The 17,540-nt window shown below is 37.2% G+C and overlaps 1 protein-coding gene across 1 annotated transcript in view; it reads left to right on the top strand.

Moving 5' to 3' along the window:
* OLA1 (Obg like ATPase 1) overlaps positions 1-17,540 on the top strand; it is a 175,562-nt gene that overhangs the window by 21,547 nt on the left and 136,475 nt on the right. Inside the window, exon 4 of the mRNA XM_032355977.1 lies at positions 2,807-2,934. Coding sequence (XP_032211868.1) covers positions 2,807-2,934 — 128 coding nt within the window. The remainder of the gene's footprint in view (positions 1-2,806; positions 2,935-17,540) is intronic.

Here is a 17,540-nt window from a genome sequence, read left to right as displayed (position 1 = left end):
ACCCCTGTATCCAATCTATCAAAAATTCTTATGGGTTCTTTCCCCTCTCCCCCCCGAAAGATTTTGTTTATTTGTCAGAGAGAGAGAAAGCATAAGCAGGGGGAATGGCAGACAAAGGGAGAAGGCTACCCCTTGAGTAAGGAGCCCAATGCAGGACTCGATCCCAGGACCTTGGGATCATAACCGGAGCCAAAGGCAGATGCTTAACCGACTGAGCTACCCAGGCATCCCAATTCTTAAGAGTTCTAACCACAAAATATATACCAAATTTATTCACTTTTTCTACTCTCGTCCATCAGTGTGAGCATCCACTGATTTTTTGACGAATTAATTATTACATTGATGATTGCCACATGGTGATTTTGTAATTTCCTCATTTCTTCTTACTATTTGTTGACTGCCTACTGTAAGGAAGAGCTTTCTTGTCTTCATTTATTCATTCATGTGTTCGTTCATGGAAGTGTTGCTCAATTGGTTACGATATGTCAGTCATTGGAAATGGTTCAAATTATATTCTTGAAATTGGCTCCTTAAACTGGCTTCTGTTTTCTTTTTGAAACCTTTTTTTATTTCTAAATTATTTGAAATTTATATAAAAAGATGTAAAATTACCCATGGAATGCTTTGAAACCAAATTTCTTTGAACCTTAGAGAATGATGCAGACATGATGTCACATTGCATTTCAATTCTTAAATTTGTTTACTAACTACAGACATTCTTGTTCTTACTTTTTAAAGATTTTATTTATTTGAGAGAGAGGAAGAGTGAGAGAGAGCACATGAGCAGGGGCAGGGGCAGAAGGAGAGGGAGAAACAGGAAGCTCCACAGTGGGGAGCCTGATGCGGAGCCCAGGACTCTGGGATCATGGCCTGAGCTGAAACCAAGAGTTGGATGCGTAACTGCCTGAGCCTCCTACGTGCCCCCAGAATTCTCTTCCATTTTCACAGTAAACCACCAAAATCAGGATATTAACATTGATGTAGTGTTATTATCTCATTCATAGATTCCATTTATATTTCTCCAGTTGTCCCATGAATGTGCTTATTTGTTTAGTTCCATTTTATGTTGCCAATCTCTTGACCCTGCTGTCTTGTTGGCTGATTTGGACACTGCTGGTTTGGTTCCCAGCTACTACTACTAGATGGCTCCCTGGCCGAGATGCCTTGTACAGGCCCCGGCTATTGTGCTGCCTTTTCTCCCCACCCCGACTCTTTAGAAGTGGGCCCTTGTTACCACTAGACTGTGTGGTCATGTGACATTGCCAAGCTTTTTCAGAGACCTGAAGAGAACAACAATTGTAAAGCCCTTAGACGTCAAATTTGTTGAAATTTTAGGCAGTGAGGGAATTAATTTTTCAAAATTTCCCCTTTCCTTTGCTAATGAACATTGATTAAATGCTTTTATGGAAATAAAAATATTGGATGGGAACCCATCTTCATTTTTTTCTGTAACATAATTTGGCCTCTTTGTGGTTAAGCAAATAAAAAAATTGATAATTCATAGTACAATTGACCCTTGAACAGCAGGGGTTTGAACTGTGCAGGTCCACTTAAACACACATTTTTTTACAGTGCAGTACTGTAAATTTATTTTCTCTTTCTTATGATTTTTCTTAATAACATTTTCTTTTCCTTGCTTACTTTATTTTTATATGTAAGAATATAGTATATAACATATACACATACATTTTAATGAACTGTTTATGTTATTGGTAAGGCTTCTGGTCAGTAGTAAGCTATGAGTAGTTAAGTTTTTTTGGAGGAGTCAACAGTTATATGTGGATTTTCTCTTGTGTTGTTCAAGGCTCAACTGTCCTTTAATCTTCATATTTATATGGCCAACTGGTTTTCCTAACTTGGTTTCTAACTTGTGTTAACTATGCCTTTATTTTGAGCAAAGCAAAGGTTATTTTATATGTACCTCTATTTTTATTGCTATGCTGGTAACTGGTTCACATCATTACATGCATTTTTTTGTCTATATAACCTACATGATGATTAAATGCAAATCCAGATATCCTGTGTTTGAATCCCAGTTTTGTCACCACTAGTTGAGTAATCCCCTGAATGTAAATAGATTTCTTAATTCCTCTCAGGCTCAATTTCCTCATCTTTAAAGTAGATATAATAAATAGCACTTACCTGATGGAGTTGTTTTGAACTTTGAAATGATGCATGTAAATCACTAAGTCCAGTGCCTGTCACAAAGTATGTTGGCTCATTCTATAATAATTACTTTCTATCAGTATATTCTTAAAATGTTCTCCGTTGCTTTTGTGTCTATATGCGTGGGCCAACAGAACTGCATAGTAAAATTAATGGTATGAGTTTTAGTTCTTTATAAGCACAATAAAAACCTCTACTTTGCTTTACAGCTTTCCTTCATTTTCCTAGGTAAGAAAGTCCTAAAGTATTAAAAGATTCTTTCTTTCTTTCTTTTTTTTTTTTTTAAGATTTTATTTATTTATTTGACAGTGAGAGAGAGAGAGCACAAGCAGGAAGAGCAGCAGGCGGAAGGAGAGGGTGAAGCAGGCTCCCTGCTGAGCTGGGAACCTGATGCAGGACCCTGGGATCATGACCTGAGCCTCAGGCAGACGCTTAACCCACTGAGCCACCCAGGCACCCCTAAAAGATTATTTCTTATTTAATTTTTTTGGTATTCATTTATCAAATCATTATTGAGAGTCTTCTAAACATTGTTCTAGAAGGGAAATGATTACTTCATGTAAAATATTTTGGAAACCAATTTGGCTAATAAACAGGTTTTTAATACTATTTTATAATAAAACCGTCTTTTGTTTTTCAGCAAAATTCCTGCCTTTCTGAATGTAGTGGATATCGCTGGCCTTGTGAAAGGAGCTCACAATGGTCAAGGCCTGGGAAATGCCTTTTTATCTCATATCAGTGCCTGTGATGGAATCTTTCATCTAACACGTAAGTATATTTGTTTATTTAATTGATTCATTATATTCACTGTTTTCTTTCTATTCTTGCTCAAATAAAATTAGAAATGACGGATTTGTTTTGCTTTACACGATGAATCATGGATTGATCTGCTAATTGTGACTTTAATGGTGTTTGATATCATTTCCATATAAGAAGGCTTATTCCATAGCAAAGATGTGCTGTATTGATATTGTAATTGAATTTCATCCCCTGTTCTGGATTAGATCCATTGGGAAGTGTTTCTATGTGGAAGTAATTTTGTTGATTATAAAGGCATTTTGAAATTTTCTTGTGGAACTTTTCTGCATTTTTGCTTACCATGTGTTGAGAAGGCAGAGTTAATAGAGGAGAGGATTCTGGTATTTCAGAGGAGAGAAAGGCATCCACGTTATTTATTGAGATGAGAGGATTAAGGAGAAACTATAGATGAGCTAGTGCTGAATGGAGAGAGGAATATAAAGCAAGAGAAAAACTGGTAGAACTTTGTGTTAATTTATGTTCTTTTGAGTGCAGACAGGAGCCAAGAGCATAGTAATTTTTTTTTTTTTTTGAGCATAGTAATTCTTTGACAGAAAGGTTCAGGTTTGGTTTAGGTTAAAGTTCAGATCAAGACTGCTCTGCACGGTATTGTAGTGAACAAATCAGTGCAAATGAAGGAAATGCAAGTTAGGAGTATAGGCCAGTTGTGTTCTGATTTAGTGTTTTGTTTGTTTCTGGTCCATGGCTAGATAACTATAGCAATTATAAATGAGCATTTAGAAAATTTTATAGCTGTTTGAGGAATTTTTTTGTCATTTGAATCTAATAAATTGTGCTAGTATTTTTGTAAGTTTTTTAAGAAATTCATTTTTATTGTATTTTTTCCTAAAGATTATTTATTTATTTGACACAGAGAGCGTCAGGAGTGGTGGGGAAGAGAGAGCGAGAAAGAGAAGCAGGCTTTCAGGGGAGCCAGATGTAGGGTTTGATCCCAGGATGCTGGGATCATGACCTGAGCTGAAGGCATATGCCTAACCGACTGAGCCAACCAGGTGCTCCTATTTGTATTGTATTTAACAAAGGTCAAGCACACACAGTTTGAGAAGGACTGATTTAGGTAGATACATATTGGGTGGAGGTATGGAGTGTTTGTGGTGCAGGTGAATAGGGTTATGGTTGGGTTGGGGTTGGGGGGGGATTCTGTTATGTAGAGTAGTGCACTTAAAGCCCTTGCACTGGTGAGAGCCTTTGTTTTCCTGACAGTTTCATTTTTTATCGGTTCTGGTGACTAATGAGAGTTTCAAAGAGAAGTGGAATCAGGTGTGCCTCCTGGGTTTCTGGACTGGGCCAACTGAATGACTCTTGATGCCATTTACTGACATGTTGAATGTAGAAGGACTAGCAAGTCTTGGGAGAGAGTTAATGAAGTCAGTTTGGGACAGTTTTGTTTTTTGAGAGAGAGAGCATGTGACAGAGCAGGGGGAGGGGTAGAGGGAGAGGTGGAGAGAATTCCAAACAGTCTCCACAGTCAGCGTGGAGTCTGATGAGGTGCTTGATCTCACAACCCTGAGATTATGACCTGAGCTGAAATCAAGAGTTGGATGCTGAACAGACCGAGCCACACAGGTGCCCCATTTGGGGACAGTTTTTTGAATTTGTGTACTTTGGATATCCAGATAAGAGATGTCTATAAGGAAGTAGGATTGATCGGGCAGGTGTGACAAGAGGATGGGGGTGAGTGAATTGATGTTATGGTGTGAGAAGGATTGAATAGATGGGTAGAATAGAGCTTAATGTAGGGTAGGAAGGAACACAGCAGAGGACTGAAAAATGGAAGGGTCATGGATCTAATTACATGAGGAGGTTCAAGAACAGGTGTGCTGGTCAAAAGCGGGTGTGTGATTAGTGAGGGGTATTTGACTTAACATTTTCAGAGGTGGAGCTGTTCAGGGTGATGATAAGACCCTGATGAGGCCTGAAACCATTAGTAAATGTAATCAAGTCTTTGGTTTGTTACCTGTTGTACAATATTCATCTGATCTGTTTTTCTAACCCTTAGGGGGAAGAATGAATTTGGTTAGGAGTATACGTACTTTATTGTATTTCATTCAGGCTAAAGCTATTGTAAAGAAAGGAGAAAAATCCATTTAAACTAGATACCCTTGGGGCACTTGGGTGGCTCAGTGGGTTAAAGCCTCTGCCTTCAGTTCAGGTCATGATCCCAGGGTCCTGGGGTCGAGCCCTGCGTTGGGCTCTCTGCTTGGCGGGGAGCCTGCTTCCCTTCCTCCCTCTCTGCCTGCCTGTCTGCTTACTTGTGGTCTCTGTCTGTCAAATAAATAAATAAAATCTTAAAAAAAAAAAAAAAAGAAAGAAAGAAACCAGGGTATCTGGTTTATTTTTTTTTTTTTAAGATTTTATTTATTTATTTGACAGGGGAGATCACAAGTAGGCAGAGAGAGAGGGGGAAGCAGGCTCCCTGCTGAGTGGGTAGCCCTATGAGGGGCTCGATTCCAGGACCCTGGGATCATGACCTGAGCCGAAGGCAGAGGCTTAACCCTCTGAGCCACCTAGGCACTCCTAGAGTTGTCTTTAAATTCTTTTTTTTTTTTTTTTTGGAAAGATTTTGTTTATTTGAGAGAGAGAGAGACCGAGAGCATGAGCAGGTAAAGGAGCAGAGGGAGATGTAGGCTCCCTGTTGAGCGGGGAGCTTGGGTGTGTGTAGGGTGTGGGGCCAGATCCAAGGACCCTGAGGTCATGACCTGAGCCCAAAGCAGCGGCTTAACAAATTGAGCCACCCAGGTTTCCCTAGAGTTCTCTTTAAAAATTTATCTTAGGGCTTTTCTTGTTGCCAAAGCACCTTAATAAGGTAATGAGAGATACTAGACAAAATGAAAGATTATCTTGTTCACAAGTAGGTAGATTTGGAGTTACACTTACCTTTTTAAGTTTTTAGAGTTACTAAATGCTGTTAGCTGTGGGTTCAGCTAGATAAACAAGTTTTTAATCTTTCCGTAAATGTGGGTTACTGAGGCAAAAGGTAGCATATAGTGATTCAGCAATTCCACACATCCTCCAGTGCTCATCACAAGTGTCCTTAGGGGCGCTTGAGGGGCTCAGTTGGTTAAGCGTCTGCCTGTTCAGTGGAGAGCCTGCTTCTTCCTCTCTCTCTGCATTTCTCTCTGCCTACTTGTGATCTCTCTCTTTCTGTGTCCAGTAAATAAATAAAATCTTAAAAGCAAACACACAAGCAAGTGTCCTCCTTAATCCCCATCACCTATTTCACCCCTATTTCATCCTCCCCACTCACCTCCCCTCTGGTAACCATCAGTTTATTCTGTTGTTAAGAGGCTCTTGGTTTGTCTCTTTTGTTTTTCCTTTGTTCATTTATTTCTTAAATCCCGCATATGAGTGAAATCATATGGTGTTTGTCTTTCTCTGACTTATTTCGCTTAGTGTTATATTCTCTAGCTCTGTCTGTGGTGTTAAAGAAGGCAAGATTTCATTCTTTTTGATGGCTCAGTAATATTGCCTTGTAAAGGAGCTTTTACTATTGAAAGAGCCTGTGCCAGGGCTCCATGGAGTAGGAGTCGGGGGACTCAGATTAGATTACTGTGTTTGCATGCTTTTGTAAGTACCTGTCTAGATAGAATATGTTGTTTCTACTCATTTGTATTGCTAAAGGAAATACAGAAGTTTGAAGACTTTATCAAGTAGAAAGTCAGTAAAGGATTTTGATGGATTTACTGCCATAAGAGTTCTTGTCTCTTGCATTTAGAATGTACCTGTCTCAATTTGCTTTACCTGTGTTCATTAAACAAGATGCTGGATCTTTAAAAACTTGTATTAATACTTAAAAATAGTGGCCTGTGAAATCATCTGTAAGCTCTATTGACAGGGGAGAATGCATGTACTTTTGTTTGTTAACTGTAATGTAAATTCTGCTTGGGCTAAGTTTATGACCAAGTACTTTTATAATGCAAAAAACCCCCCCAAAAACCAAAAAATCAAACTCTTAACTTGGGAAGTGTTAAATACATGCTGACTGAAACAAAACTTTTTGAAACAGAGCTTCTAATAGAATTAAGGTTAACTTGAAGAGTTGGTTTTCCCTGAAGACCTGAGATGGAGGGAGGAGGATTAAATGTGAGATAAGAATAAGGTTTTTATAAATTTAATGAATAAATTACCAGTTGAGGGAACCAAAACACAACACATTATGATGACACATTAATATAAGTAAATTTTTTAATAAGTGACATTTTTACAAGTGAGATGAATCATTTAGAGGATTTTAAAGTAGACTTTAAGAGAGAATATCTATTGTAAAAATTTGTTGACAAATTTAGGCAAATTTTAACTAGATTACTTTATGAAAGTCCTTTTATTGTCTTTTCAATTACTTCTTCTCTAAAGTAGTTGAATGTATCTAAGACATGATATCCATTTCGAATCTTTTTTTGCAGGTTGGAAAAAAATTTCAGAAACAGTTTCAGCAGCTTAGGAAATGAGTGTGATGGGTTGTAGGTGGGGGAAGGGGAGCCCAGTTAGGTAGGCTGTCCTTGTGGCATTGTCAGTCCTTTCTTGAGTATAGGGTTTACATGGAAGTAGAATTGGTAAGAGCTTGAAGTTCCTAATTTCAGTAAGCAAAGTTCCAAAATACCTAGCACTTATTTTATGACTGAAAATAATGTGCTATTTATTGTGCTGGAATTTCTAGGATGTTAGATATATGTTGAGTTAATCATACTAAAAAAAAATTCATACATGTTTTTAGGTTTTCTACCTCTTTGCGTGGCCTGTTCTTCTTCAGGTGATTGAACAAAACAAACTAATCATTAACTTTAAAGGATTTCTTTTTTTAATTTTCTATGCTTGTGTTGTTTGAATGAGCATTCAGTATTGACACACAGAATGCCACAAAAATTGGATTTCAGTTGAACTAATTCCATACAAAAATACTTGCAGTTTTTAGTGCAATTTATTTTTATGACATCACAGAGGATAAACTTTATGTGAGAAATGAATATCAGAGGCTAATTTAATTACCTTCAACATAGAAACTTTACCTCCTATGTTCTTATGTATTTTATATTTGATATCCTTTCATGAAAGGATAAAGGGTTATAATTGAAATTAGGGGAAAAAAGAGTAAGTATAAATAAATATAAAGTAAAGATAAAATATCTCTGAGATTTTGTTGTGGATCACAATTTGAAGAATGCTAACTAAACCTAAAGTCTATTTTTATTTTAACAAAGATACAGTACTCGAAGCCCTATACAAATATTAACTCATTTATTCCTTTTAACACCTCTGTAAGAATAGGTACTATTATTATCCTCATTTTGAAATGAGGAATCCAAAGAGTAGAGGAATTATAGTATTTGCCCAAGATTATGTGGCTAGTAATGGTTAGAAATCAGATTTTATTTTATTTTTTAAATTTTTATAATGAATTTTATTTTTTTCCCTTTTTAAAATTTAAATTCAGTAAATTAACACATAATGTATTAACAGTTTTAGAGGTAGAGGTCAGTGATTCATCAGTCTTATATAATATCCAGTGCTCATTATATCCGTGCCCTCCTTAATGTTCATCACCCAATTACCCCATCCCCCCGCCTCCTTCCCTACAACAATCCTCTGTTTGTTTCCTATAATTAAGAGTCTCTTACAGTTTGTCTCCCTCTCTGATTTAATCTTGTTTTATGTTTTCCTCTCTTCCACTACATCCTTTGTTTTGTTTCTTTTTTTAAAGAGTTTATTTATTTATTTGACAGACAGATCACAAGTAGGCAGAGAGGCAGGCAGAGAGAGAGGAGGAAGCAGGCTCCCTGCTGAGCAGACACCCACATGTGGGGCTCGAGACCAGGACCCTGAGATCATGACCTGAGCCATAGGCAGAGGCTTTAACCCACTGAGCCACCCAGGTGTCCCCTTTGTTTTGTTTCTTAAATTCTACATATCAGTGAGATCATATGATAGTTATCTTTCTCTGATTGACTTAAATACCCTCTAGTTCCATCCATGTTGTTGCAAATGGAAAGACTTCTTTTTTTTGATGGCTGCATAGTACTCCAAGAAATCAAATTTTTAAACTCAGTTCTAATTACAAAGTCCTTACTCTGTGTTGGACTAGTCTGTTAATCTATGTTGAGAATTATCAATGCAAATAACTCTTTTTTTTTTTTTAATCACAAACATTTTTATTCGTCTGTGAGCTCTTGAAACCTTTTCATCTGTGGACCCACTTTGAGAAACACTTATGTAAATTCCAGAGTAGTTGCATCAAAATTTGTCAGTTCTAGATCAAGCAGTTTTTCTTTTTTTTTTTTTCTTTTTTTTTTTTTTAAAGATTTTATTTATTTATTTGACAGAGAGAAATCACAAGTAGATGGAGAGGCAGGCAGAGAGAGAGAGAGAGGGAAGCAGGCTCCCCGCTGAGCAGAGAGCCCGATGCGGGACTTGATCCCAGGACCCTGAGATCATGACCTGAGCCGAAGGCAGCGGCTTAACCCACTGAGCCACCCAGGCGCCCCATTTTTCTTTTTTTTTTAAGATTTTATTTATTTATTTGAGAGAGAGAGACCGCACACGCAAAAGCAGGAAGAGGAGAGGGACAGAGGAGAGGGAGAAGCAGACTCCCTGCTGAGCAGGGAGCCTGACATGGGCCTCAATCACTGGACCCCAGGATCATGATCCGAGCTGAAGGCAGATGGATCGTTAAATGAGCCACCCAGGCACCCCAGGTCAAGCATTTTTCTAATGATGCTAAATTATATAATAAAAAGGCAGTGGAATATTATTTTATAAATTACTAAAGGGTATGGGATGACTTTATTTTGAGAAACAGATTTATGTGGCTTGGATTCTAGGTATACATGATGCAGACTCTTAACGCTTTTCGTAACAAAGGTAACAAAACATATTTCAGAAAAGAGATAACACATTCAGGTTTACTCTCACACATTCTTCTGGTATTTTCACTTTGATTTATGAAGGGAATAAATAGACAAGTGATCAGTAACCAAGGTCCTGGCAGTATCTGTAGCAGCTTTCATTAATCTTTTAGATGGTAACTTCTTTTTGGAGGTTGTGTGGAGCTCACATGTAACAACTGACTGTGTGACTAATGTGATGTGTTCTTTGTTTATAGCAATCCTGTAGGGGAGGGAATATGCCTGTTTTAAAGATGAGAAAATGGAGACTTAAAGAGACTAGGAAACTAGGCCATAATTTACCTAACTGATGAGCAGCAGAGCTGTGATTTGAATTCAGGTCTGCCTGAAATGATGCGGCTGGCAGTGCTTAAAAATCTACAGGTAGCTGGATAGTTATTTTTTTGAGATATATATTCTTTTCTTTGGCCTGAGTGTCAAACTGTTTTTGAATGTTGGTCATGTGCTAAATAATCATTCTCCTACTTAATTGTTTCCCACCCCCAAAGTATCTTGAATGTTTGAAATTATGCAGAAATTTTTTCTTGGATCAGCTGTGTGTGTGTGCGCGTGTGTGTGTGTCTGCCGGTCTGCCGCCTTTCCTTTCCTTCCTTCCTTCTTTCCTTCCTGATGTATAGTTGATAAGTTGTGTTATTTTTTAGCTGACTGTTTTTCAGATTTTTTGAGTCACATAGAACATATTTTAATGGTTTATGTGATTTTGAAAAGTGGGAATTTTCAGAGTAGGAACCCAGAAATGGACCCTCAACTTGTGGTCATCTAATCTTTGACAAACCGATAAAGAATATCCAATAGAAAAAGGACAGTCTCTTCAACATGTGGTATTGGGAAAATTGAGCAGCCACATGTAGAAGAATGGACCAGTCTCTTATACCATACACAAAAATAGACTCAAAATGGATGAAAGACCTAAATGTGAGATAGGAATCCATCAAAATCCTAGAGGAGAACATAGGCAGCAACCTCTATGACCTTGGCTGCATCAACTTCTTGCCAGACACATCTCCAAAGGCAAGGGAAACAAAAGCAAAAATGAACTGTTGGGACTTCATCAAGATAAAAAGCTTTGCACAGTAAAGGAAATAGTCAACAAAACTAAAAGGCAAACCTATGGAATGCAAGAAGATACTTGCATATGTCTTATCAGGTAAAGGGCTAGTATCCAAGATCTATAAAGAATTTATCAAACTTAACACCCCAAAACAAATAATCCAGTCAAGAAATGGGTAGAAGACATGAACAGACAGTTTTCCAAAGAATACATGGTTGTACAAATGACCAACAGACACATGAAAAAATGTTCAGCATCATTTGGCATCAGGGAAGTACAAATCAAAACCACAATGATATAGTACCTCACACTGGTCAGAATGGCTAAAATAAACAACTTGGGAAATGTCAGATGTTGGCCAGGATGCGGAAAAAGGGGAACCTCCTACACTACTGGTGGGAATGCAAGCTGGTGCAGCCACTCTGGAAAACAGTATGGAGGTTCCTCAAAAAGTTAAAAATAGAACTACCCTGGGGCACCTGAGTAGCTCAGTCAGTTAAGTATCTGCCTTTGGCTCAGATTGTGATCCCACAGTCTTGAGATAGAGACCCACATCTGGCTCCCTATTTGGTGAGAGGGTCTGCTTCTCCCTCTGCCCCTCCTCCTCCACTCATGCTCTGTCTCTCGCTTTCTCTCTCTCAAATAAATAAATAAAATAAAATAAAATAAAAAAATAGAACTACCCTATGATCCAGCAATTGTATTACTAGGTATTTATCCAAAGGATGCAAACATAGTGATTTGAAGGGGCACACGAACCCCAGTGTTGATAGCAGCAATGTCCACAATAGCCAACTATGGAAAGAGCCCAGATGTCCATTGACAGATGAATGGATAAAGAAGATGTGGTGTTTGTATATACACACACATACATATACATACACATACACATTGGAATATTACTCAGCCATCAAAAAGCATGAAATTTTGCCATTTGCAATGACATGGATGGAACTGGAGGGTATCTTGCTAAGCAAAATAAGTCAATCAGAAAACAACAAAAACCATGTGATTTCACTCATATGTGGAGTTTAAGAAACAAAAAGGGAAAAGGAAGAGAAAAATAAGATAAAAGCAGAGAGGGAGCCAAGCATAAGAGACTCTTAACTCTAGGAAATAAACAGGGTTGCTGGAGGGGAGCGGGGAGGGAGTGGGATAACTGGGTGATGGGCATTAACGAGGGCACTTGATGTGTAATGAGCACTGGGTGTTACATGCAACTGATGAATCACTAAATTCTACCCCTGAAACTGATAGTACACTATGTTAACGCAATTGAATTTAAATTTTTAAAAAAGTGGGAATTTCTCCCTATTTTTGACATAATTGGCATCCATTTTGGATAAACTGCTCTGAATAACTATGATTGTTTCCTTTGCTAATGATGTAATTTTAACTGTAGAACAGAAATTCTTTCCTCTGTAAATAGTCTTTTTAAATTTCTTTTTAACTTTTGGTTTTTCTTACTGGACTTTACCATTGAGAAAGAAAAGTAACAGTTTCTGGTGTTTGAAGAAACACTAGGAATTAACATTCTAAAAGTTATTTAATGGAGCTCTTTCAGCTTTGCTGTGGAGACAAGATGACAAAGAGGACATCATTGTTTGGAAAGCATCTAAATAAGAGTCACACGTTGTGCCACTGCTGTGGCTTGAAGACCTACCACCTTCAGAAGTCCACTGTGGCAAATGTGGCTATCCTGCCAAGTGTAAGAGAAAGTATAACGAGTGCCAAAGTTAAAAGATGAAATACCACTGGGACCAGTCAGATGAGGCACTGGGACCAGTCAAATGAGGCACCTAAAAATTGGGTACAGCAGATTTAGGCATGGATTCCATGAAGGAACAACACCTAAGCCGAAGAGGGTGGCTGTTGCAGTATCCACTTCACCTTCAGGATTCCAGTGATTAGTCACACATAAACGTTCTGATTTATTTAATTTTTAAAAAGATTTTATTTATTTATTTATTTATTTATTTTTGAGAGAGAGAGAGAGAGAGAGAGAGCACGCGGGTGTAAGAGGTGGAAGGTCTGAGGGAGAGGCGGACTCCCTGCTGAGCCGGACATGGGACTTGATCCGAGGACCCTGGGATCATGACTGAGCCGAACGAAGGCTTAACCAACTGAGCCACCCAGGCACCCAAATGGTCTAGTTTAAAAAAAAAAAAAAGTTATTTAATGGATTAACTGCTTTTGAAAATCAAATAGGTATCCATTATACTTAGTGTATACCACTTTCATGGGAAATTTTGTTATGAACATCTGTTGTAAAAAGCTAAATACTATTTATTAAAAATTTTTTTTTGAAACTCATCTACATTTCCTTAACAGGTTATTAATATAAGCTGAAGGAGCTTTTTAATTTTTTTAGTTCAAAAAATTTTATCTAGTTATCTGTTTATTTATTTATTTACAAGAAAGCTCTGTGCCCAGTGTGGGGCTTGAACTCACTACCCTGAGATCAAGAGTGTATGCTCTACCAACTGAACGAACCTCTGAAGGTGCTTTTTTAAAATTTAAAATTTATAACAAACAAAACCTAAGCCTTCATTTACTTTGGAGCAGAAATGCAAGTATATGATGTTTAGGATGTGCTTTTCAAAATGGCACCTTAAAAATTAGTTACTGGTTAAATTATAGTAAAGATAATAATGGAAGGGAAACAAATCAGAACCATGTTAGCATAATGCAACTATTTTTCTGCATTTCAGTCTGGTATTTGAAGTGGAAAGAGTGTGGGTTTTGGAATCACAAACCTGAAAGTGACTATCAGCCCACTTTCTAGCTATATAATTGTGGAAAAGTAACACTGGGTCTTTGAACTTCATTTTCTCATGTAAAGTGGGGATTGTAATACTACACTTAACTTATTTTGGAGTTCGCAGATCATTCTATGTCAGTGCGTATAGACTTATTTTAATGTTGCTACATTGGTTTTTTTTTTGGTGAATATACATTTTAAATTTCAACATATTTTTTTCATTAAAAATTTTTTTTACGGTAACATATATATAAAATAAAATTTATGTTTTAGCCATCTTTAAGTGTTCAGGTCAGTGGCATATAGTACATTGACATGTTGTGCGACCATCATCAGCATCCATCTCCACAACTTTTTCCATCATCCTGAGCTGAAGCTCCATACCCATTAAATAACTTCCACTTCCTTCCTTCCCCAGTCCCTAGCAGCTACCTTTCTATTTTCTACCTCTGAATCTGACTACTCTAGGTACCTCATATAAATAGAATCATACAGTATTTGTCTTCTGTGGTTGGTCTATTTCATGTTTCATTGCTGTGTCCTTGTCCACTGTATGGAAATACCAGAGTTCATTGAAATAAATGTGGGCATTTATTTGTTGTCCCAGCTTCATTGAGATGCAATAGACATACAACATTCTATGAGTTTAAGGTATACAATATGATGATTTGATACACTTATATATTTTGAAATGATTACTGCAGTAAGGTTAATTAACACATCTGTCACCTCCCATAATTATCTTTTTTTTTTTTTTTGTGGTGAGAACACCTAAGATGTACTTTTAGCCATTTCCATAGTATAGTGTTGTTAATTCTAGTCACCATGCTGTACATTAGATCTGTAGATCGTACTCATAACTCAAAAGTTTGTGCCCTTTGAATAGCATCTCTCCATTTCCCCCACCCCAGTCCTAGAAAATCCAGTCTACTCTGTTTCTCTGAGTTCAGCATTTTTAGATTCCACATAAAAACAAGATCATACTGTATTTTTCTTCCTTTGTGTGCCTTACAATTCACTTAGCATAATGTATGGGCATTTGTTATTTCTGATTTTTTTTTATTGCAGAGAATATTGCTAAGGGATATTATTTTATAGGCTTCTCTTTGGTACATGTCTGGGTACTTCTTTAAGGGATATGCCTGGAAGTGGAATTACTAAGCCAAAGGGTATATACATTTAGAATTCTAACAGATACACCCAAATTCTACCCCTCCATTCCATGGGATATTGATATTTTAAAATCTTTATTTTTTGGTAATTTTAGATAAGTTTTACATTGGAATAGATAAAATGCTTATATGATTACAAAAGAAAATTGACATCCCACCCACATTCTGATAGTTTTGTTTTGCCTTCATAAGTAAAGGCATTTATTTGTTTCTTGTGTTATTTTTTAGAGCAAGGGTTGGAAAACTTTTCTTTAGTGGCCCAAGTAGATATTTTGCTCTCTTGCATGTTTTTCCTCTGAATTTTACATTTTACTTTAAAAATGTAAAAATTAGGGCACCTGGGTGGCTCAGTGGGTTAAGCCTCTGCCTTTGGCTCAGGTCATGATCTCAGGGTCCTGGGTTCGAGGCCCGCATCGGACTCTCTGCTCAGCAGGAAGCTTGCTTCCTCCTCTCTCTCTCTGCCTGCCTCTCTGTCTCCTTGTGATCTCTCTGTGTCAAATAAAGAAATAAATAAAAATTAAAAAAAATTATTGTTAGCACTAAGGGTCATACTAAAATAGGACTTAAGCTGGGTGCTTGGGTGGCTCAGTTGGTTAAGCAACTGCCTTCAGCTCAGGTCATGATCCCAGAATCCCGGGATCGAGTTCCTCATCGGGCTCCCACTCCATGGGGAGTCTGCTTCTCCCTCTGAATTTCTCCCCTCTCATGCTCTCTCTCTCTCTCTCAAATAAATAAATAAAATCTTTAAAACAAAACAAAACAAAACAATTTCTTAAAGAAAAAGATATAAGCTTTATTTTTTTTTAATTTTTAATTTTTTATTAACATGTAATGTATTATTAGCCCCAGGGGTACAGGTCAGTGAATCACCAGATTTACACACTTCACAGCACTCACCATAGCACATACCCTCCCCAAAGGACATAAGCTTTAATTTGTTGACCTTTGTTTTAGAGTTCTTTATGCAGTACAGATACATGTGAATATATTAATTATATGTGTTGTCCATGTTGAAAATGTTTTTATCAATCTTTTCATTTGATTTCTTTTATTGCTTTTATTCTTAGAAAGTTCTTATCTTCCCCGTGATCAGGTAAATATTAACAACTGTTTTCTTCTAGTTTATTTTTCTTCTTTTTTTTTTTCTTCTTTTTTTTTTTTTTTTGAAATATGGATGCAGGTGCCTGGGTGGCTCAGATGGTTGGGTGTGTGCCTTTGGCTTGGGTTGTGATCCCAAGGTGCTGGGATTGGGTCCCGCATCGGGCTCCCTACTCAGTGGGGAACCTGTTTCTCCCTCTCCCTCTTCCTCTCTCTCTCTCATGAATAAATAAATAAAATCTTAAAGAAAAAAAGAAATATGGACACATTTGTACACTTGTATACACTTATATAAGCAGCATGTAGATCAAAGTATAGAAAATTTGTGTCACTCTTCTTAGTTCTCACTCAGGGTAATCACTATCCTGACTTCCATCATCACTGATTATGTTTGCATATATATTTTTTTTAAATAGGGAAAGGAAGAGGGGGGCAGAGGGAGAGGGGCATGGAGCCCGACACAAGGCTCAATCTCATAACCCTGATATCATGACCTGAGCCGAAATAAGAGTCAGACACTAAGCCATCCTGGTGCCTCCATGTTTGCATGTTCTTGAACTTCATATAAATGTAATCGTATATTCTGTGTTCTTTTGTGCCTTCCTCCTTTCAGCATAATGCCTGTGAGATTCAGCCCTATTGTGTATTGGCATTGATAGTTTGTAATTTTGTTAAGTCAGAAATTTGCATTTTATTCACTTCAGTGCTGATATGCAGGATTATGTCACTTAGTTAACAGTTGATTCTTTAGCAACTACATGTCAATACACTGAATGGATCTGAGTGGGAAGAGGTTTGGGGCAAAAAGAACAAGTAGAATTTGTAGTATTTCATGGAGGAAATAATAAGGACTAGATTTCAGAAAACTGTCAGCTGAAGAGAAAAGTAAATTTGAGAGACTTCGTGAAGAAGGGATAGGACTTAAGGATAGGCTTTTTTTTTTTTTTTTTACATCTCCTATTCAGGAAGTTCTCCTGATATTAGACTGTTTGACAAAGATTCAATATAGAATAGGGGAAACAGCAACCATCTTATGATAAGGAAATGCTTTTGAAATTCATACATGCAGTAACTTCTGATAACATGTTTTGTTAGGAAAATGATTAAGTTTTTCACTAGAGTTTAGTGAGTCAGTGTGACTTATTTTTATCAATTTTTAGAAGCAGTGTGACTTCCTTTTGTTAGGTGTTTAAAGCTTTGAATATGACGAGGCTATTGAGTTCACTGCATCCTTGGCTTTTCAAAGCTGACAGAAGTTTTGAAGTGGTATTTCAACAGGAAGCTAAGGCATTTGTGTGTTACCTGAAGGACAGGCAGCACTTCGGCATTATCACTGCACCTACTGTTAAGATATTTATAGACAGGTGCTTAGAGATATGAGCTTATAGGCTAGAAACAAGAGTTCTGCTTTCTGAGCTACGGACAGTTTTGTTCCCAATTTAGAAACATACAGGAGGTTCAGGTTTATAGAAATGTTAATTATAAAGGATATGATCATTTATGTTGTTGTTATGTTATGTTATGTTGTTTGATGATCTTCAGCTAAATTGGTATGTGTGTGCACACATGTGTTT

Source organism: Mustela erminea, chromosome 8 (assembly GCF_009829155.1).
Source record: "Mustela erminea isolate mMusErm1 chromosome 8, mMusErm1.Pri, whole genome shotgun sequence".
NCBI classification, from domain to species: domain Eukaryota; kingdom Metazoa; phylum Chordata; class Mammalia; order Carnivora; family Mustelidae; genus Mustela; species Mustela erminea.
The sequence above is the reverse complement of the archived record's forward strand: the minus strand, read 5'-3'. Positions and strand labels throughout refer to the sequence as shown.